The sequence below is a fragment of the Sinohyriopsis cumingii genome, chromosome 12 (genome assembly GCF_028554795.1).
Source record: "Sinohyriopsis cumingii isolate HCF-2022 chromosome 12, ASM2855479v2, whole genome shotgun sequence".
Taxonomy (NCBI): domain Eukaryota; kingdom Metazoa; phylum Mollusca; class Bivalvia; order Unionida; family Unionidae; genus Sinohyriopsis; species Sinohyriopsis cumingii.
Window position 1 is genome coordinate 41,166,985 of NC_142972.1, and position 22,536 is coordinate 41,189,520.

General features: G+C 35.5%; 1 protein-coding gene across 1 annotated transcript; it reads right to left on the minus strand.

The window, feature by feature from the left end:
• Positions 1-1,928: 1,928 nt before the first annotated feature.
• Positions 1,929-11,830, minus strand: LOC149786320 (uncharacterized). Its single transcript, XM_089976721.1, has 5 exons — positions 11,812-11,830; positions 9,307-9,370; positions 6,026-6,268; positions 4,516-4,700; positions 1,929-2,429 (listed from the first exon to the last, which is right to left on the minus strand). Exons 3-5 carry the CDS (start codon positions 6,168-6,170, stop codon positions 2,373-2,375), a joined length of 387 nt encoding a protein of 128 aa, XP_089832847.1. The 5' UTR covers positions 6,171-6,268; positions 9,307-9,370; positions 11,812-11,830; the 3' UTR covers positions 1,929-2,372.
• Positions 11,831-22,536: the final 10,706 nt, after the last annotated feature.

The following is a 22,536-nucleotide window of genomic DNA, read 5'->3' on the forward strand; positions in this document are numbered from 1 at the left end:
AACATCCTAGCATATTTCATCAAGTTTTGTGTCTAACAAGAATATATTTAGGATTTGTGTCTAACAAGAATATATTTAGGATTTGTGTCTAACAAGAATATATTTAGGATTTAAGTTTGTCACATACCATAATGAGATGAATTAGTTAAAACCATTTTTGTAGTGTTTTAATTCTGGATTATTTTCAAAGACCCCTGATACTAAACCACTTTCTAATCTGAAATCATCATATGACGTATCAAAAATATGACACAGGTTTATGACATATTATATTAAATATGCCATTGTGATACTATAATGATGCTTAGTAGTTAATTGATATCCAATCAAATTGTGTCAGAAGAATATATTCAAAGTGTTATCATGACTACCCAGCTAGTGCCATATCTGTGACAGGACATGCCAGCTCTCATGTTTACGGATTACGAGGAGTGTCATAAACTGACATCCTTCTCAATTTGATTAATCAGTACATAAATGCTTCTCTCATCACAGACCTACAATCAGTCAAGCAGGGATAAAAATAATGCTAATCCACCATCCCACATTTAGCAATGTTGCAGACAGATCACCGAGACCTAGCCATCAATAATCTGCCTACTGATACATTTTCACTTTAATCTTGAAGCCCAATTTGTCTACCTGGTCAAGTTAATGGAAATAAACATTTAACTCTTCTGAAAATACTGACTACAAAATTAAAAACTATGAAGAAGGCCAAAAACTTAAAATGTAAAAGCTGCAAAATGGCTATCATGAACTGACAAATTAAACAAGTACTCTCTGAGGTATGTAAACTATGACATACGTAAAATCGCAGATATGCAATGAACCATAAACATACACAGACTGTTTTCTATCTGCGAATTGAGTACACCCACAGTATAATTTCTGCTTCTTCTTTTGTGTGCATGCATAAATCATTTCTGTTACATTTTTCATAATGTTAATAATTGTTTGTGTTTTTTAAAGTTACCCTTCACTATGATGTCATATGTAGCCTAGTAAAACTCAACTTATGTAAAACAAACATATATATAGAGGTCCGAGAAACATAACCTTTAAGTATCTTAAAAGTATTTGTATCAATCAAATTAAGGATGATAACCCCATGATTAACAATTAGATCTGAAAATATCTAGCTCAACATGTGCAAAATGTACAAGATTTTCTACCAGACGCTTACTTTATACCCTAAACTCAAATAATGCGACTGGGCAAGATGTGTAGCTTTTTAAAAAATTTGTCAATTATGTGTCTTGTTCAGTTTCTGGACACAAGTTTGTTAATGCACATAACTGAAGAACATGGTTGTTAAAGCCCATATTGTAAATGCCCACAAATCGAAAGCATGATACAATATACTTTTGCATGTATTAAACTTTATCAAAATTTGTTTGAAAGTTATAAATAAATGTAAACAAACAGAACAGCTCTAAGTGAATTTCAAAATAATTCCATGTTAAAATGGTTTTATTCCTAAAATTCTTTGTTTTCATCTTCAAGAATATCGATCATTTCGTTGCTGTGATTCATCTAACACTTTAAACTGTCTCAGATATCTGCACTAAAGATTTAAAAAAACATGCATATACTCAAACCAGGCCTACATCAATTTCAAATTCATTGTTGTGTGGAGGCCTCACCTATAACATCAAAGCTGTGACAAAAACATATCCATGGTAACAGTAATTAACATCTTTTGTACGTTTCCATACTTAAGAAAATCTGTAATACACCTCTCCCTTGATAACTCATTCACAGCAGGGTCCAAAACAGAGTGCAGTATAACCATGGGTATGAGTTACCAAGGGACCTCCGAAAATTTATGAAAGGGAAGGACTTTGTGAAAAGTGTGTGTTTGTTTGGGGGCTAAATAGTGAATATTCAGTTTATAATTGTATTGGGAATAATTCTCAACAAGAAACTTTTCTGTATAAATTACTTTATTCTCAAGAAAACCAATACCTGGAAGGTCAATAAAAACACTAATCCAAGAGGTTTCAACACACACCACATGTGTAACAGGAATAAATTATTATCAGCCAGGAATCCAAATTAAGCATTTTAAATCAAGTAGCAATTTTAAAAATAAAAACTGTGTGAATACATTTATATTATATTATATAAGGGACTGTGTTACACTTAGGAGAATCAAAGCATGGGATCACTGTAGTTATTAAATTACTGACGCAATTTGATTAGTTCATTTTTTAACAATCAGCTGTAATTAAACCAATACCACAATACATACAGATCAACAGAGGTAAATGCACTACACAATACCAAAAACTACCAAAAAAAGATAAAGCTTTACAAAATAATTGTTGGCAACAAGTTTATAAGATAAATGTCTCCAAAACTGAATAATGTCAGCTGGGTGAGAACTCAATCGTGAATTTGTCATTTATCTCACTGTCTGTCACCATCTGAAAAATAAACAGAAACTAAAATGATTACTACCATAAATAAGGGTAAAATGCACAGATTCTGCGCAGCACCTATGGCCAAATACATTTTACCATGCTGGAAAAGAGAGATCAGCTGTGCAACACCTGTGGCTACACACACTTTATCATGTTTAACATGTTAAGTGTATTCACAGATAGTTAAGAGAGTTGACCAAGACAGATCAGCTCTGTGGCACCTGTGGCTACATACATTTTAGGATGGTTACAGTGTTATGTGTGATCACAAATGGCAATGGGGATTGGCCATAACAGACCAGTTCTGCAGCACCTGTGGCCACATACATTTTAGGATAGTTACAGTGTTATGTGTGATCACAAATGTCAATAGGGATTGGCCAAGACAGATCAGCTCTGCAGTAATTACATATTAGGATGGTTACAGAATTATGACCGGAGAGTTGAACAAAAGTTATGCAGCTAGCATTCATGAGTTTGATTATAGAAAGTAAAGGTAATTACATAACTTTGACAGATTCACACTTTTAACTGACACTTTAAGTACAGCAGTTTCGTTTTAGGATGGTTACAGTGTTATGTGTGATCACAAATGGCAATAGGGATTGGCCAAGACTGATCTGCTCTGCAGCACCTGTGGCCACATACATTTTAGGATAGTTACACTGTTATGTGTGATCACAAATGGCAATGGGGATTGGCCAAGACAGATCATCTATGCAACATACACTTTACCATTTTTACTGTGTTAAGTTTAATCTCAGATGGTTAAGAGGACTGGAGAGTTGGCCAAAAGTTATGCAGCTAGCATTCATGGGTTTGATTATAGAAAGTAAAGGTAATTACATAAGTTTGACAGATTCACACTTTTAACTGACACTTTAAGTACATGAGTTTCATACCACAAGATCTGAAATAGAGTTAAGAACCTCATTTAAACAACAGTACATTTATTTTTCTGAAGTTTATTATACCCCCACACTTTTAAATAGAACCAGAAAGCATACTGATTTTCTAATGCCTGTCTCGTATATCTGTATGTCCTTTTTAGTGTAGTAGCTCAACTATTCAACTTCTGTCTGTCCATATGTCTGTATGTCCATTTTAGTGTAACAGCACAACAACTACACCTTTCCCTTGATAACTCATGCACAATGGGTCCAAAAACATAGCTGGCACTATAAGCAAGGGCATGAGTTATCGAGGGACCTCCATAACAATATGAAATGATACCACAGTCACTGGACATCGAGAAAACTGTGGCGGGGTGGGCAAACTGGTCTGTTTAATGACTGAATACTTGTAAAATTGCATTGGGAATAATTGTCAATAAAGCACCTTTTCTAACTAAGTTATTTGTTTTTATGTAAAATTACCTTTATTTTCCTAAGATTCCACCAATGTGGGTATGTGAGAAAGCTTGCCAGTAGCTTTTCGTGGGTCGGTGATTCTTTCCGGGGTTTTCCCAGGTTCTTCCTCCACCATTAATACTGGCCACCATGTATAGCCTATCGTGTGCTGAAAAATGGCATTAAACCCTACAACAACAACATTTCACTTAATAAAAAATGTTATTTAACTGGTGTTTATTTATTACAGTGCTGCCTCAACTTGGCATTAGGGACAATTTCATTGATCAAAATTTCACTGCATATTTCTTTAGCACATATTTACATTTTTGGGACTTAAGACTTTGTTGGCAAAAAACATGTTAGCACAACTGAGCAACAACTCGAGGAAGAAAAATTAAATTTGGCAACATGTTTGTGTATATATATAAACAGCCTGAATTTTTTGTTGTATTTTTTATGCATTTGGAATGTTTTGGACCAAGACTTTTTGACAAAATGACTTGAGGTAGAGAAATGGGACTGGCTGTGCATATCAGTATGTATATACAGATGAAATGATTTTAAACCAACTTTTAAAAAACTGGATCCATACATCTTATTGTGTTATAAGCAGGTGTCTGACTGAGCCAGGTGTGTGTTAATGAGGAAGTGTTTCATTTACACTTTTCTGTCAATAGTTGGAATATCTGTGAATTGCTGGAAAAGATCCTTATTTTAACACAAATTCCAGAGATTACCTTTGAAAATTCAGCAAGTGTTATCTCCCCTTCATTGGCTAGACTAGGGTTACTGAGTGTATGAAATGTCAAGGCTAGTATGTGGTCGTCAGACAGAGCATTTCCAAACATGGTCTTGAAAAGTCTGAACATGTGGTCATGCCTCAAGACATTTTTGTCTTCCTTGTCAAACAGCTTGAATAATTCTGAAAAACGGAAATTCATATCAGCATTGGTACAGATTAATTAAATATTGTTTCATTGCCAACCAAAGCAGTTGCTTTAAATAATTTTAAAGTGTAATGTAGCCTCCTGATGCTGTATATCTCAGTGGTTAGCATGAAAGACTCCTACACAAGAATAGAGGGATCAATTTCCATGCCAGTCTGTGTTGGTTGCAATGTTGTATCATTAGGTAAATCACCTGACTCATATGTCCAACAAACCTAAGCAAAGCAACTAGACAAAAACATTTAGGTGTTCCTAGCTGAACCACAACAACTGTTGATTTCTCATCCACACCAATCATATGTGTCTGGCTTAAACACGTTCTGTCTAAATCTATGGCATCTGTCTATCCATCAATCTGTCTGTCCAGCTATCAATGTATGGTATCTAAGGTATCTGTCTGTGGTATCTATCTATCCAAGGTCTCTATATGATATTAATTTGTTCACCTATCTGTCTGTGTCTATCTTACCTATGTATCTAAACAATTATGGATCATTTCACGGACCCTAAATCTGATTGAACTGCACTATTCAATTTAATCTACTCAGTGGCTTACAAGTTCTTCATCATTGTCCTTATTAAATTTTACTTAAACTTTGGTCTTTGAAATTGTTAGGTTGAAATTTTCCAAATCTGATTTTCATATATCACTTATCTTCTTTTAAAATAAAAACATTAATCAGAAATTACATTTTAAATTACTCCCAAAGTTTTACTGTAAATATTCTTTATCTAATTTGAAATTTCACTAAACAACACTTCAGACTGTAAATTCCTTTACTTCTATAAATATAAAGGTCTGTATTGAATAAGGGCTGTTTCTGTCCTCCCATCAATTGTATTGGTATGATCTATATTACAAGTATGAGGTGGTTTTGATTTAATTTCTGACTTAAGTTTTAAGTTCATCTGTTGGTTGCCATAGAAAATATCATAGCAGATATGCAAATTTCTCATCATTTCCAAGTATTTCTGATTGATATTGTCTATCCATAAACTATTCATGAAATTTTAAAATTTAAAATGACATTATCCATTTTTATTATTTTCTATAATAAAGCTGCATAAAGAAAGTTAATCTGTGTTTCCATGAGGTTAAGTTTTAACAATTTTTGACCAAGTAACAAAAGTAAAAAACAGGCAGAAATTTTGTATCATACAGGATGTGCAATGCCATGATCGTCTTATATCTTAATTTAAAGTTTTAATGAAGTATTTTATAGCAGGGTTTCACTGTACACATGGTAAGTGTTACAGAATTTGCAAAAACATTTTGTTGTATAACAGATCATTAACTTACTTTCTTTCTTCCCACTAGCATCGGTCCTGGGACTAAATATGGAACATATGGCAAGAAACTGCCTGGGATGTATTTTTGTGGTGTTTGAGTCTTTCAAGCTTTCAATGACAGCCAAAGTAAATGGGTTTGATGCAAACTCCGGCATCTGTGCACATTCAACACATGATATACCAGTACTTCCACCTCGTGAAGAATCAAAACTACTGTACCTCTTGAGAAGAAAATTAACTTCTTCAAGTGTGACTGAAAAAGTGTAATAATAAATATAAATAAGAGATAACTTTATTGACTTTCATGTCAACTAGGCAACAAGTTATGCTAGCTACATCAAACTCTAACTGACTTTGATGCTGGTTTAACTGTGGAGGAAACTGGACAACTAGGAGAAAACCACTAACTTTTGTATGAGTGATCATGTACCCTTATACATTTTGCATTATAAATACAAATGCAAATTGATATTTCAAAAGAAAAGTATAGTCCATCCATTATGTCATAAAGGAATACTCATTCTGAGGATTTTACTGAAACATATGATGAATAAATATAAAAATATAAACTGAAAAATCAAGGACAAATTGGAGTTTTTAAAAATAAGATACTATCAAATGTTAAGTATGCAAACAAAATGGTCACACATTATCAATCATAATTTTTTCGGCCGGTAAGATGTGCAAAAGTTTACACAGCTGAAAAATATTTTATTAATTAAGCTGGTTCTCTCAAGATATTTTTAAAGGTGTAGTGGTGACAGTGTAGGAGTTTAGTCTTCTAACTGAACTGCCAAAGATTGCTCTTTACCAGTGATATTCATAAACCTATAAAATGACTATATACATATGATGTTCGGTGCATTGAAACCTTTGTATCTCACTTATTTGTTATGACAAATGAATACATTGCATAATATTCAATAAACATTGTTCGTTTTTTAAGTACAAAAATATCAAAAGGTAAATTTTAAGAGCAATTTTATTATTTCACATGTAAGAGCTTCCATATGAACAAAGATTACTGGTTATGTCTGGCTAATAAGTTAAATGAAACAATGTTAATTCAGCATGTCATACTTTGTGATCATGTGCCCATAAGCATTCCAAACAATTATTCTGTAATATTATTATTATAATTATTTCAATTCCTTCTGCCACAAATCTTAAGACAGTGCATGTGTGAAAGTCAACCTCCTAATCTCCAGACTTCTCATAAATTACTCTATGCTATTTACTTTGGCAACTTCTGCCCCTTGCGCCATGTGAGGTGTGGCAGTGTGACAGCTCAAGCAAGACCTTAAATCTGCAAAACAACAATAATTTTGGAGTCTAAACACAAAACCAAAACCAAAAGTTAAACAAAGGAAAAACCAAATCAACTTTTATTATCACTCACAAAATACTGAGAGAGTGTTGTGTGTTTCTGAAGCATTACACCTGCTAACTGGGAAATTAAATGGTACTGGCCTACAGTGGCAAGTCAATATCATGAGGCCCTTCATCTGATACACGAGACATTAACTGGTACTGGCCTACAGTGGCAAGTCAATATCACGAGGCCCTGCATCTGATACATGAGACATTAACTGGTACTGGCCTACAGTGGCAAGTCAATATCACGAGGCCCTGCATCTGATACATGAGACATTAACTGGTACTGGCCTACAGTGGCAAGTCAATATCAAGAAGCCCTGCATCTGATACATGAGACATTAACTGGTACTGGCCTACAGTGGCAAGTCAATATCGTGAGGCCTTGAATCTGATACACAAGGCATTAACTGGTACTGGCTTACAGTGGCAAGTCAATATCATGAGGCCCTGCATCTGATACATGAGACATTAACTGGTACTGGCTTACAGTGGCAAGTCAATATCATGAAGCCCTGCATCTGATACATGAGACATTAACTGGTACTGGCCTACAGTGGCAAGTCAATATCATGAGACCCTGCATCTGATACACGAGACATTAACTGGTACTGGCCTACAGTGGCAAGTCAATATCATGAGGCCCCGCATCTGATACACGAGACATTAACTGGTACTGGGCTACAGTGGCAAGTCAATATCATGAAGCCCTGCATCTGATACATGAGACATTAACTGGTACTGGCCTACAGTGGCAAGTCAATATCATGAGGCCTTGAAACTGTGGAGAAATTAACTGGTACTGGCCTACAGTGGCAAGTCAATATCATGAAGCCCTGCATCTGATACATGAGACATTAACTGGTACTGGCCTACAGTAGCAAGTCAATATCATGAGGCCTTGAAACTGCTGAGAAATTAACTGGTACTGGCCTACAGTAGCAAGTCACTAACATTAGGACTTACATTTGCTAACCGAAACATTGGCTGGTACTGGTTTACAGTGGCAAGTCAATAACATGAGGCCTTGAAACTGCTGAGAAATTAACTGGTACTGGCCTACAGCGGCAAGTCAATAACATTAGGACTTACATTTGCTAACTGAAACATTGGCTGGTACTGACCTAAAGTGGCAATTCAATATCATGAGGTTTTGCATTTGCTAACTGAGAAATTGGCTGGTATTAGCTTAAATGGCAAGTCAGTATCATTATCTGGTAACTAGTTTAGAAATCCTCTGTCTGCCCCCACCTCAAACTCCAGTGACTGGTTGCTAGCTTCACATGAAGAACATAGATAAATGTTGGTCCTTTTGTGGTCTTGTGAGTACCAATGTGTGGCACAGCTGTCAGTGAAGCTTAGAAAAATTTTACAATTTTTTTAAATCATAAGGAAAACCGCAAATGTTGCAGGGTAAGATTCCAAACTAAATTTGTATGAAAGAAATATTTTTTTAATAGCTGAAACTGGAAAAATTGATTATGAAAATGAATATTACTAAAACTGAAGCCACATCAATTTGGGAATGATAAACTACACATTTTCGTATACACCAATTCATGAAACATGTTTTATTATTTATGATAAATAATATCTTCACTTTTGTTTTTACAATCAATTTCCTCAATATCAAGCAAATATGTTACATTTTTGGGAAAAAATGCCTGGCAGGGTCCAAAACCTCTCAGAAGCCCTGAGAGTATATTACTAAAAAAATTCTTTTTTTTATGATCATTAAACTCATCAGCTGTGATGTAACTAATAAAAGATGCAATAGAGAAATTAAGATGTAGAGGCAGCACAAATGAAGGTGGGCTAAGAAAGTGCAGTTAGGGTAGGGGGTAAGGAAAATGAAAATGACAGGAAGATTGAAAGGAGCATGGCCTATTGTTCCAGACAGTGCACTGTCTAACTTGCATGGAGTTCCTTTTTGAAGAGACGCAATATCCTGAGTCGTCAGACCTGCTGATGTACCATTCCCCTGAAAACATCAGAAATAAATCCATTGATTTTATTCTACATTATGTTCATACAATTTCTCAAAAATTACAATTAATATTTTAAATATGTTTAAAAAAGCTAAGTCGGTCTTCATGATCTGATCATTCTCCAGGTTTTAACCTAAAATAGATTACATAGACTTACAATGCAATGTATACTGGACTGTGAAAATAAGTGTTCAAAACTTTGGCTGGCCTGGGAGCTCAAAACATGTTATTTTTATGGCAGTGCATTAACTTTTTTCTAACCAATTCTTGTCTAAAAGTTGACAGGTTTAAGTCCAGCTGATTCTGAAAGTTGATTTTGAACCCTTTGCAAAAAAAAACTGTCACAAAAATCAGACTCATAATGAACTGTTTAAGGCTTTATATTTCAACATGAGATTATATAAACTTCTATCTGGCATATAATGGCTTTTAATACTGATATATCTCCTCCTTAGAAGGTACCACAGTAAAAACCCTTCCTGATCATCTGGTTTATTTTTCTTCCTATTGCTAACTAATTTCAAAATAATCAATACCATTTTATTTATTTTAGCTCTGCCTGTAACTTTATGTAAAATGTTCACAATCCATATTCAGACTGCAGTACATTTTTAATGTCATCATAATGCAATTTCAGGTATTTCATTTGCTTTATTTCTTTTCAAGTTTGCTAAATCTGAACTTTGCAGAACTATATTCACACAAAAATAGTCACAGCATCTACATAAATTACAAATAGAGATAACCTCTGAAAGCTGTAGTATTTTAGTCTCTCTTGATTTCTTTGAGGTTCATGACAAATCTAATAATCAAAATGACTGATGACTTATTTTGACACGAGACTTGAAAAATCTATAACATTTTAGTAAAGGAATGTTTCCCCTATATGATTTGACAAATTATTGCTGTTATTTTACATTTTATTAATATGTTTTTGGATTACAGCATGTTTTATCATGACCAGGTATTACAAACAGCAACAATACAAAGATATGAATCATGTGCATCTACAATAATAATAATAATAGTATAAATAATAATAATAATTATTATTTGCATTATTGTTGTTGATGTTTGTTGTTGTCACTGTCAATATTATTATTATTATCATTATATGAAAACATCTTACAATTACTATTTAAAAAAAATTGGTACAATGTTTCAAAACAAATCTTTATTTTCAGAAAATTATCAAAGAACAAATGAAGACTCAAGTAACAAATATAAACCCAATGAAAAAGAATGAAAGAAAGAACCAAATCACCTGTACATAGGTAATATAAGTACGAGAGACTTTTGCCTTTTAAGTCTCATCTATATATCTTTTCTTTTTAAATTTTGGATAGAGAAGAAAGAATGCGATCTTAAAATCATTTAACATCAATGTCTTTTAGTTTTTAAATTAGGAAATTAAAACTAAGAGTCAAATGCATTTTATTCAAGTTTGAATAAAAGAAAAGTAACTGCTCAGTCGTTAATGAATGATGGGTCTTTATTTCTTAAGGTATATACCCATTTTCTAGTCCAGTGTGTGTGGCCAAACAAACAGAGCCAAAATATGAACATGAGTTACTATACGTGTTCTTTTTATTGAAATAATGATGGCAGTCTTTTGATAATGTGTTGGCAATGTATGTGTTGTGACTGATGATAATGGAAGATGCATGCTGATATGTGCTGTGTCATGCTGGTGCCAGTTATGATGGTTCTGATGTTAAATGAGGGTGTGAATGATGGGGTAGGACAGAGAGAGTGATACAGATTTAAATTTGGCCCCCCCTCCCCTGCAAAAAATTAGAAATAGGCACCCCAATGTCATACAAATTTGGATTTTGGGCCCCCTTCTTGAAATCCTATATCCCACCCCCACCATTATATTGCAGGTACTGCAGGGGTGGTAACTATGCCCCTGCTCAGAAAAGTTAAAAGTCAGAAAATATTAACATTTTGAGATTTTTCATCTGGTTATAAAGTGTTACACTGTATTTTTAAGATTAAATCCTTATTGATACTCCGCCATGCAAAAATGAAGACCAGCAAATATTTCAATAAGTATGTAATTACATTTTTACAGCAAAAATACTGCTCTCTGTAAATAAGTATTTCAAGTACCTCTGCTGAATCTCATCAACTTTCACAACATACATGCCATATATATATTTTCAAAAAACACTTATCATGTTGAGATAACAGCAGACTGGTAGAAATTTAATTTGGGTCATGACATGAAAAAATATTCCAATTTTTCTTGCCAATAAGGAACCATCTTTTACTTGTGTGTTCTTGAGTAACACTCTTTAAATGGATTATTTGCTATCTTATGTTCAGTGGAAATTGTGGTGGAAGTTGAAATTCTTTTTTCAAATGCATGCTAACAGCATATTTCTTATTAACACTGCATGCATGGGACAAGCATAACACAGTCTGACCATACCACTTTTATATTCTCTGTATCCTAACATTCTCACTGGCCCAGCCCATAAACATGTGATAGTTTGCTGAAAAGGAAGAATGTTTCCAAAACTAAATCACGTAAAAGTATTACTGTGGGACAAAGTATTACTGTGGGACAAAGTATTACTGTGAACACAAATAGGTTACCAATGGGACAGATAAAGGTCATTGTGATGATGATGGTAATATTTATGTCGATGGTGGTGTTGATTTTGATAATCCTCTCTCTGATAATGGTATTATTTTTATGATAATAGTGCTGATAATGGTATTATTTTTATGATAATAGTGAATTCTTCGTTTCATTTTCCATGTTCTTCTTCAATAGGTATGTGGCCCAATAAAGAACAAAATAGGAGCGCAATACAAATTATCGAAACCACGTGTGATAGATCGCCTTAACACTGCATTCATTAACCTTTCATTATGAGTGGATTTGTAGAGAAATCTACCACGTGTGGGTATTTCATGAGGGCCAGTTACTGTACCCTTCTCAAGTTCTGTGTTTATAGGTCTCGGTTGATTATTCATTATTTAAGAGATGTCGTTTTAACTTTATCTTTAGTAATGTGAACTTGCCATATTAAATATCGATATACTTGAAACTGTTCATCATTCCATTTTTGCTCCAATTAAATCATTTACAATGTTTGACAATAATCTAGTTTGCTGCATCAAAGCAGCCCAAAGTTTTGTTTACAGTCCATCAGCAATGAAGAGTCATTCAAGGGAAGTAACCCTTTCCTGGTGTATGTGTTTTGTGATTTCATATAGATGTAAAGCAAATCAGACACACACAGCAGCAGGGAAGTTCTACAGACCAGACCGTTCCAACAAAAAAAATCCTCCTACGAGAACATTTCCCGTAGAAACCTCAGAAAGCAGAAATAAACCTTTCCAGAAAAACTAATTTGCGTAAATTCGACATAAAGTGCAATTTTTGTGTGCAAATTATATCATTCTGGACAAAGAAAAAATATGATTTTTTTTTTTGGGGGGGGGGGGTGGGAAAATAATCGGGTGTCGAGTGTGCACGCAAGAAAAGGCTGCAGATACTAATTTTATCTCACATTAAAACAATATAGTTGAAAATAAGATGAGTCAAAAAGCTAGTAGAGTTGGGGAACCTCATTCTGCTAGATTAGCGCGAGAACAATTAGCGGCAGTAAAGAAGCTTATTCCGACAAAACGATTATTTAAGAAAAAAGTTCGTGATTACGAAGATGTACAACATGGAATTTCTGAGGTATCGTCAAAATGGCTGAGTCCAGTCACTGGAGCATTCGAAGATTTCGCATATGGTAAACAAAAGAAGGATAAGGAACTTAGAGATATCGGGGTTATTCCTATGACGAGAGATATCGAGCAACATACCCGAGTGGTTCCGGGTAAACTTGAGCAAATTCGACGCGAACAAGAACAAACACGAATACAAGCGCAAGAACGAGCAGAAATACAAGCGCAACAAGAACAATTGCAGCGAGAACAAGAACAGCGAGAACAATTGCCGCAAGAACAACCTCAAAGTGAAAAAATAAAAATTTCGGGTTCCGATAAATTTACCGATGAGACTATCGCAAGAATAAAATCAATGAATCCGGATGAGGTTGTAAAATTTGCTGTGGAAAATTTTGAGAAAGATAGACGAAAAAAACTGATGAAACCGGGTCAATCCGAGAGAATAACATACACAAATTGGATAAGGTGGGTATATTATGCATACAAGGGTGTCAAAGTAGTTAAATTTAATGATCCAGAATATACTAAATTTATTCTTTTGGTAGGTAATTATGAAAAGATATACAAATCTAAACCATTATCGCTACCTTTGTCTTCATTTCACAAAGTTGAAACTGAACCAGAAGAATTTGAACCTAAATTTCCAGAAATTAGACAAAAAAGAATCATGCCATCAAGATATTTTACCAGTGCTGCTCTTGAAAAATTTAGTGACCAAGATGAATTAATTCGAATCGCAAGGTTTGGTTTTATAGAACCAGAAAATTATTTGAAAACAAAACGTCGTGATTTAAAAATGTCAAAGGAACAATGGATACCTACTGTGTATTTTGCTTCTGTGGGAAAACCTATTGATATCGAAGATCCTGATTACAAAATTTTTGCAAGAGAAATAAGACGATTAGATCAGGAAGAAATATTAAAACCGCCCGAAGAACTTGAAGATGAACCCGAAGAACCAAAAACAGGAAGCGGATATACAGTTTGCCCTGACAGTGTTGTCAACGATGTATCTCGCCTCGAAGTATTAATCGGAGGAAAACGAGCCGGAAATAACTCCCGTGAAGTAGTCAACGAAGCATCAGATATTTGTCAGCGATTATTTCGTGGTGGTGTAATTGATTCTCACATTTACAAGGAACTCGTCGATGAACTCATCGATTAAAACAATACAATTGAAATAACATGATTGTTCACAAACATCAGAGCAGACCTAAGCAGGTCCGCATAGTAAACTCTCGATTACCAGTGTACAAATATATTCACGGTAACGGACTCGGCGATATCATTGGAAGTCTCGTCACGCGAATAGTGCCTAAAATCGGACCCGTGATTAAGCAACTAGGATTGAAAGCGATAGGAAAGATCGGTGAGACTGCCATTTCTGGTATCGGTAATTTGGCCAGTAAGGGCTTCAATGCTGTCAAAAATAAAATATTAAATTTAACTCGCAAAAAACAACCCGTCAATTTACCTATCACCAGAGAAATGCCACCCGAAGTCAGTAAAGCCATAAATGACGCGGCAAATAAAAAAATAAATGATCTAGCGCAGGAAGTTGCTAAGACAAATCTAGCGCAGGAAGTTGCTAAGACAAATCTAGCGCAGGAAGTTGCTAAGATAAATCTAGCGCATGAAATTGCAAATACAAACCTAGCAAATGGAGTTGTTAATACAAGTTTTATTTCAGGCAGTGGTCTTCGTTTTAGACGATATTATTAATAATAAATGTTCGCACAGGTGTCAAATGAAGTATTTGACATGGATGAACCCATAGGTAGGGATACATCAGTGCGAGATTTCCAGTATTTTTCATATATTGCGGTTGAACCAAATACACCCAATCGCTTGGAAATTCAAGTTCACGATACAACAAGATATTTTCTTCCATCTGAGGCATATATCGAAGTTATTGGGGAAATTGTCAGACCAGATGGTACCAATTATGGAGACGATTTCAGAGTCGGATTTGTCAATAACGGTATTATGGCATTATTCAAAAGCGCTACTTATATGATTGATGGAAGAGAGATTGAGTCAATTACCAATGATGTTGACTTAGCAACAACGATAATAGGCCTAGCGAGATACTCGGATGATTTTACTAGATCAGCCGGCCCTAGTATGATGTTTACCAAGGATAATACTAATCGTCCTGAAAGTAGGCCGTTTCTTATCAGACAACCCAACAATCGTGCCAATCCTGGTGTTCCCAATGCAGATGTCGAAGATATGATCATTAAATCCTTCCCTGATTACAATCTTGGTTTTACCACAAGAAAATCTATGTTAACAGGGAATAATAGAAGATTCTCTTGTGCTATTCCGTTATCTCATATATTTGGATTTTGCAGGCATTTTAGGAAAATTATTTACGGAGCAAAACACACCGTTACGTTTATTAGAAAAGAAAATAGCAACGATGCTATCTGGCGAGAAGGTGCCGTCGATTACGCTACCGGCGTGATAGGTCCAAATGATGCCGCGAATAATAACGGCATGGTAAGATTACTAAAATTTACTTTGTGGATGCCAGCGATAACTCCGTCAATAATCGAGGAAGAAAAATTATTATCATTCATGAATCAAGGCGGTAAATCTGTAATGTCATGGTTGACAACAACAACAGATTCCACAACTACCAATATTAACGGTGATTACACTTGGCGCATTGCATCGCAGCAAGGAACATCTGCACCGAGGCATATCTTTATTGCATTTCTACGTACCGAAAGATATCATCAACTATACAGTCATATGATATTTGATAAAATTGGAGCAACAAACGTTTCGTTGAGAATAAACGGCCAACAAGAACCATCAGAGGAAATATCCATTGATTTTGAAAATTATTCGACAGCTCGCGCATATCATCGATTGTTAAGTTTCATGGGTCGCGATCAAAATGTCGACACTGGATTGCAAATATCACAGCTGGATTTTAATACTCTCTATCCCATCTATTACTTTTCCTTGGAACATCTCGATTTGGTAAAACAGTCGGTTGTCGATATTCATTTCAAAGCCAGAATTAACACAGGAGCAATTAATCACAAGGTAATTGCGGTGATCCTCAGTGATAGAACAATGATCCTAGAAGGCATCAGTGGTAGAATGAGAATCATAGACGCACCCGTAGAAAATATGTGATAAATTCCAAATTTAGATTAAGCGGTTATTAATAATGCCATACGATCACGTCAGCGTAACTCTGACCCCGGGTCAGATAAAAAAGCTACAAGCAGCAACAACGGCGCGAAGAGGTTTGAAATTAACCTTAAAAAACAATCAACTTCACGGTGGACCTAACAAACTATCGCTAACTAGAAGTCAATGTGAACGTTTCTCTAAGGCCAAATCAGCAAATACTGGTGTTCATGTGAGTCTTTCCATAGGCGCCATCAGAGACATGGTCAAAATAGGTGGTATTTTTCCTCTATTGGCCGCTCTTCCAGGATTGATAGCTGGAGCTCTCCCCATGATTGGAAAGGCAGTAGGATTGGGTGCACTCAGTGGCGTGGGTTCTCAAATAGGTTCCGCAATAGCGCGAAAAGTTAGCGGAGGACGATACGGTAAAAAAAAGGGAGGATTTATCCCTCCGCTCCTAGCCATGGGATTGTTAGGAGCAGCACAAAGACGGCGACAGCAAGCCCGAACACAAGGATCCGGTCTTTATCTGAGACGACCCCCGTACGGATCCGGGTTAAGTCGAGCCTACCAGCCTCAAATTTAGATTTAATAAGTGAAGCAAAAAAAAGGAAAATAAAATTTTTCAGAGGCGTATTTATGCGAGATCAACTACCAGACAAACCGAATCGTACCGAGACAGGAATAATAAATCTCGATGATAATACCGGTCCTGGCACACATTGGGTTGCTTACGCGATTAATCCTCACGAAGTTGTCTATTTTGACTCATACGGATTAGCACCACCAAACGAATTTATCAAATATGTATCTTCGCTGAAAATTCCGGTTTGGTATTCAACGCTTCCAACACAAACATTAGCAGATCCACCAATATGCGGTCCAGAGTCAATTAACGTTCTTGATGCAATTTCAAAATCATCCAACCCTTATCGCAAAATTTTATTTGAATATACCGTAGATAAATATCATGGTTGACATTTACGGTAGATCCCTCTTTAGGAAAGAAAAAAGAGAAGCAGTCGACATTGATACATCAAAGTTTGCAACCAAGAGCGATATTAGCAATCTTCTATCATTGTCAGAGGTGGATCCTGGCGAAGTTGCTGTTTTTCAAAATACCGAAGGGCGATTACAAACTAGCAATATCAAAATAGCTGATATAATTAAACGAGAAGAATATAACGATCATATCAGTCAATTTACCCGTCAATCGGATTTGGTATTAAAATCTATATCTGATATTACCGATATCATTGCGGAGTTTCCACCAAAAGCAGATCTCGCGAATATAAAACAAAAAAATAATGAGTTATCAGCGGCGTTACTTCTGAAGGCTGATAAAGCATCATACGACGATGCCCAAGACAAAATAAATAAGCGACTCAACAAACTATTTGGCGATCTTAGAAGACTCGACGAAACATCAAGTAAACTTGGAAAAAAACTCGACGAGGATATAAAAAAATTCATTGATACTTTGTCAACTACACACAGCGATCTCATCGAGAGAGTAAAATCCATCAACGAGGAAATTACTAAAATAAATATCTCGATGGGTCAGAAAACATCAATCGACGATCTCAAAAAAATTAACGAAGAAATTACTAAGATAAATACCGTCAATGAAAACTTTCTTGCCACAATAACAAGAGTCGACGAAATCAACACAAAAGTATCATCAATGAACCTTGGAAAATTATCGCGAATTTCGATACCAGATGAAGTAGAAACAAAAAATATACAATGTAAAGTGCCATTTGTTGTAGAGATGCGAAAAGAGGCATGGTGGACACCCGAGAATAACACATTTAAATTTAACCCGCCAATTGATGGAGTATATCGAATATTCATTCAATCTTCGGCAGGTTTTAAAATAAAAGCCGCAGGTGGTAAAATTTTCGGTGAAAATTTTAATTACATTATGTACGCAGGTTACGATAGAATATTTGTGCTAGAACCACCAGATAGAACCAATATGGGACCATTCGGTTATAGTATAGTTTTCGAATTTTTATGCGAATATAGTTAACAGTAATCATGCAATTGTTATCGTAAGATAACTAATAAATGACCGCATCGGATTACCGATACAATCAGGCGCGGTCATGGCAGGATTCGCTAAAAAAACTTCTCGACGATTATCAGATAAAAATAAAGAAGTATCAACGAAGGTTAGTTACTATTGATGTTGCTGTGTACGCGGTATCTGCTGTGGTCGCTGGTGCAGGAATAATTCTATCCGCGGTAACAATGATAGCGCCAATCGTAGCAACAATAATAATCTCGTCAACAACAACAATCGCCGGTGTTTTAAATATCATCGCGAAAAAAATATCCTCGTGCACAAGTGAAAAGTTATCATCGTACAGAAGTAAACTAAGGTCAGTGACGCGTACTCGAAATTATCATCGTTACTTTCTGAGAGTCTCAACGACGGTATTATATCCGATCTAGAATTTTCTGCAATGATCAGTATTTACTCGGAGATTGAACAAATGAATATTAATAATGTCCGAGCTAGCCCAGATCGTGACAAACACGACGCCGCCGACAACAACGTTAATATCGCTAAGTTCAACGAAACCAGAATTTAGCATTAATTTTTCAACACCAATCAGCGTCAACGAAATTGCATTAACACAATTGCGCGTCTACAATAGCTGGCCTAATGTTAGATCAAAATCATTCGGTAATTTGATGCCAAATAATTCACTTGTTTTTGCAAATAAAAATAAACCCGATGGAACGCCAGATTGGATCGTCGTTGGTATACCAACGGGTAGTTATGAAATTGATCAGCTGAATAATGAATTTACCACTAGAATATCAAATATAACCGGCGATGCTACTCCGGGAATAAAGATATCTTCACATGATCCAACGTTGTCATCAATGATAGAAGTGAAATCACCGTACGTGGTAGATATTTACCAATCATCGATTAGGAATGTATTAGGTTGGCCCGAGGTCGCACCTCTGGTAGAACCAAAAAAATCGGATGTTATTATTCCAGGTTGGTATGATGAAACCCTTCCAGAACTACCGGAACCAAAAAAATCGGATTTTACAACCGACGAAGGATGGTACGAAAATACAAAACACAAACCTTTGATCCACAGCGCCATCAATCTCATGAATAACCACAAATTTAACCTAGTAATGTTCGCTTTCACTTTTATTAACGAAAGAATTCTCTCATGGCTGCCTCTTCCTAAAATCCCCCCAGATGTGAAAATCTTCGACGCTACCAACATTAACAGGATAATAGCCCCCATAGACGGTATCTTGGTAAGAAGAACACTAGACAAGTTTATTCAAGAACACGAATTACAATTAAATTTATTGCGAGGATCATTTCATGAATGCATCCTAAATAAATCTGGTTCATGTAGCGAAATTATAAAGCACGTGAAAATTTTAAATCAACTTGCGAATGATATTGAATATTATCATGATATGTTTATTCGGGCGATAGTCGACGATATATCAATTGCCGATTATGTTCTCCCTATTAGCAAATTCGAGTTGATCAAAAACTCAGGAGAAAAACAAAAATTCATGAGAGTATTTGAATTAACCGAGGAAACACTGCCAAATTTCAAATTTCCCAATTCTGATTTTGATGCGATGAGAAAATCCGTCACTGATACCATTGATGATTTATTTCCGAAATTACATGCCGCATGGACTAAAAAAGTACATTCAGAATTGATTCTTAAACACAATAACGATCCTGACAAAGGTGGACGACATATATCGCCGGATATCGTTAATATAACGGAAGTTATCGCGATTTATCTTCACGCGGATGTTGTCGAGGGTAGCTATAATGTTGATTCGTCAGTGTCGAATCAAGCGAATCAGGGATTTGTATTGTATTCGTTTTCACCTAGCGCATCTCCTGGTTATTTGATAATAAAAGAACCAATGAATCCGTTTTACCTGCGATGTCATAATCGATTGTTGACGAGAATAAATTTCAAACTAACGGATCAGAAAGGAAATTTACTTGATATACGAGGAGAAACTGTAAGTATCAATTTACTAGTAAGATCGTGAGAATCTCTGATTCTTGAATCTATCTCCCAGGAAAAAATGGGCGAAAAAAATAAATAAAAACCAGGGGAATTTTCAAAATTAATCTTTTTTTTTGTTTTGTGGAGATATTCAGGAATCGGAGGATTCCCTAATTTTGTTTTCATCGACAAGTTTTTTCAACTGCCTGACACGCGAACTTGTAATTTTTCTTGATTCGTATGCGTCAGATAAAATCAACCTAGCTTTCTCCACTAGCGTCGATAATTTAACGAAATCCTCAATGCGATCATCGTTGACTGTAGCTAGTGATTGATACATCGCAATTTGGATTTTCTTTATTAATTTGTATTCGGACGGCAGTGTGTATTTGTATTCGAGTTTTCCTTGAACAATCGTCTCGAATTCTGATCTGATTTTACTTGTATCTAGATCCGATGAAAGATTTATTTTTTTTCTCAAGTCATCAATAGCTTCGATGATATTGCTTATGATTTGTTCGTTCATTATATAATTTTGTAATATTCAATTATTCTTCAAAATCTTCGTTATCTGAGTCTGGTATTATTTGGATGTAGGTGAATCTGATCCATGCGTCGGAATTATATGAAAATGTAGCGTGAATTTTTCCTTCTGCTACTCGCCACACTGTGGCGGAATTAATTTCATAATGTTTTGCAGCAGCATTCATTGTTTCGAATGCAAGTTCTTCACCTGTTTCTTGATTTATCGATTTGACAGATTTAGCGAATCGCGAACCACCTGTATTACCAAAGGCGCAATTTTGACTCTGAGTTACCGCTCGAAGGTTATTTAGTTTGTTATTGAGTTTATTTCCATCGATATGATCAATAACAAGTCCAATTTCTATTGGTCCTCGAAAACACTCGTAAATGAACCTGTGATTGTAATAACCCGTCTCTCCTCCTTTTTTGTTTTTGCGGATGGAGAACAATAAATAACCGGAATTATTAACCCTACCGACATTTTTTTTCGTTCTGTCATTTCTGACAATACCATCTTCAGATGCCTCATATCCACCGATTGTTGGATGTGATCTATACTCGTATGTAGGAATCGTTGATTTTGAATCCATTATATAATATTTATATGTCTAAATCGAAATTTGCCTTGAATCTATTAATATAATCTTCTTCACATTTTATCACCGAGGAGGATTTCTTTTTGTAATATCTCCGTAACTCACGATATTTTTTTCCTCCACAAGAGAAACATAAGCGTGTCTTTCCTCGGGTGCCAACTTGACAAACTAAACATCGCTGTGGTCCTTTGCTGCCTCGTCGAATTGCATATATATGAGCGCCGCAATATTCACCTCTGCAGGATTTGTCGCATGATTTTGTTGATCCGACTGTTATCCATGAACATTTATTCATTATATTTAAACATTTGTCTAAAATATAATAATGGATACATTTGATCTTGATGAGGCAGAATTTATCATTCCTGAAGTTGATCGTGCTAAGAAAGAATTTTTCGATGATGGAGCGATTCATACCTGGTCGACGTGGAAAACTAACTTCGTTAATGCTACGATGAATCTAGAACGAGCGAAGAAGATAATCGATCATATAAAAAACTCACATAAAGAAGAACGATTTATCTTTGGAATAAAATTTATCGCACAAATGCCTGATGATACTTGGATCATTCGCGATAAACGAGACCCAATACGCGGCGGTAAGAAAAATGTTGTTCTTGATAAAAATTCGAAAACAGGATTATTATTGGGAATTGATGGTCCTTATTATGCTAGAGCTTATCCTTCTAGTGCTGTTGTTTATGGAATTTACCGGCTGAATAATAATCCTGATGTAAAAAATCTACCTGCGATGAAGGAATCTCCGAAAATAAATTGCGTTGCTGAGCGCGTTATCGAGCATATGAAAAACGCTCGTCGTGGATCTGGCTTGACTCAATTGAGATTGGATAAAATTAACTCATGGGCGAAGACGGTTGTTAATGGTGCATCGATTGACGATGTTGCTGTGTTGAGCAAGAAACTTAAATTTCCTATCACGGTTAAAACACTATCGGATGAAATATTATATTCATCACCGTATAGTTCTCGAGGAACACCAATCGAAATTGTTGATCATAATTCGCACGCGTGGTCGCAGTCGGTAATGATATTCCCGAGGGATCGTTCTGTTAAATTTTATCCCGTGGAATCTGGGAAAGACAATTCCGATGCAATGTTTAGGTATATCAAAATATTAGCCGCGTCTGATCCAATATCGGTTTGGTTATTTTCGAGCGA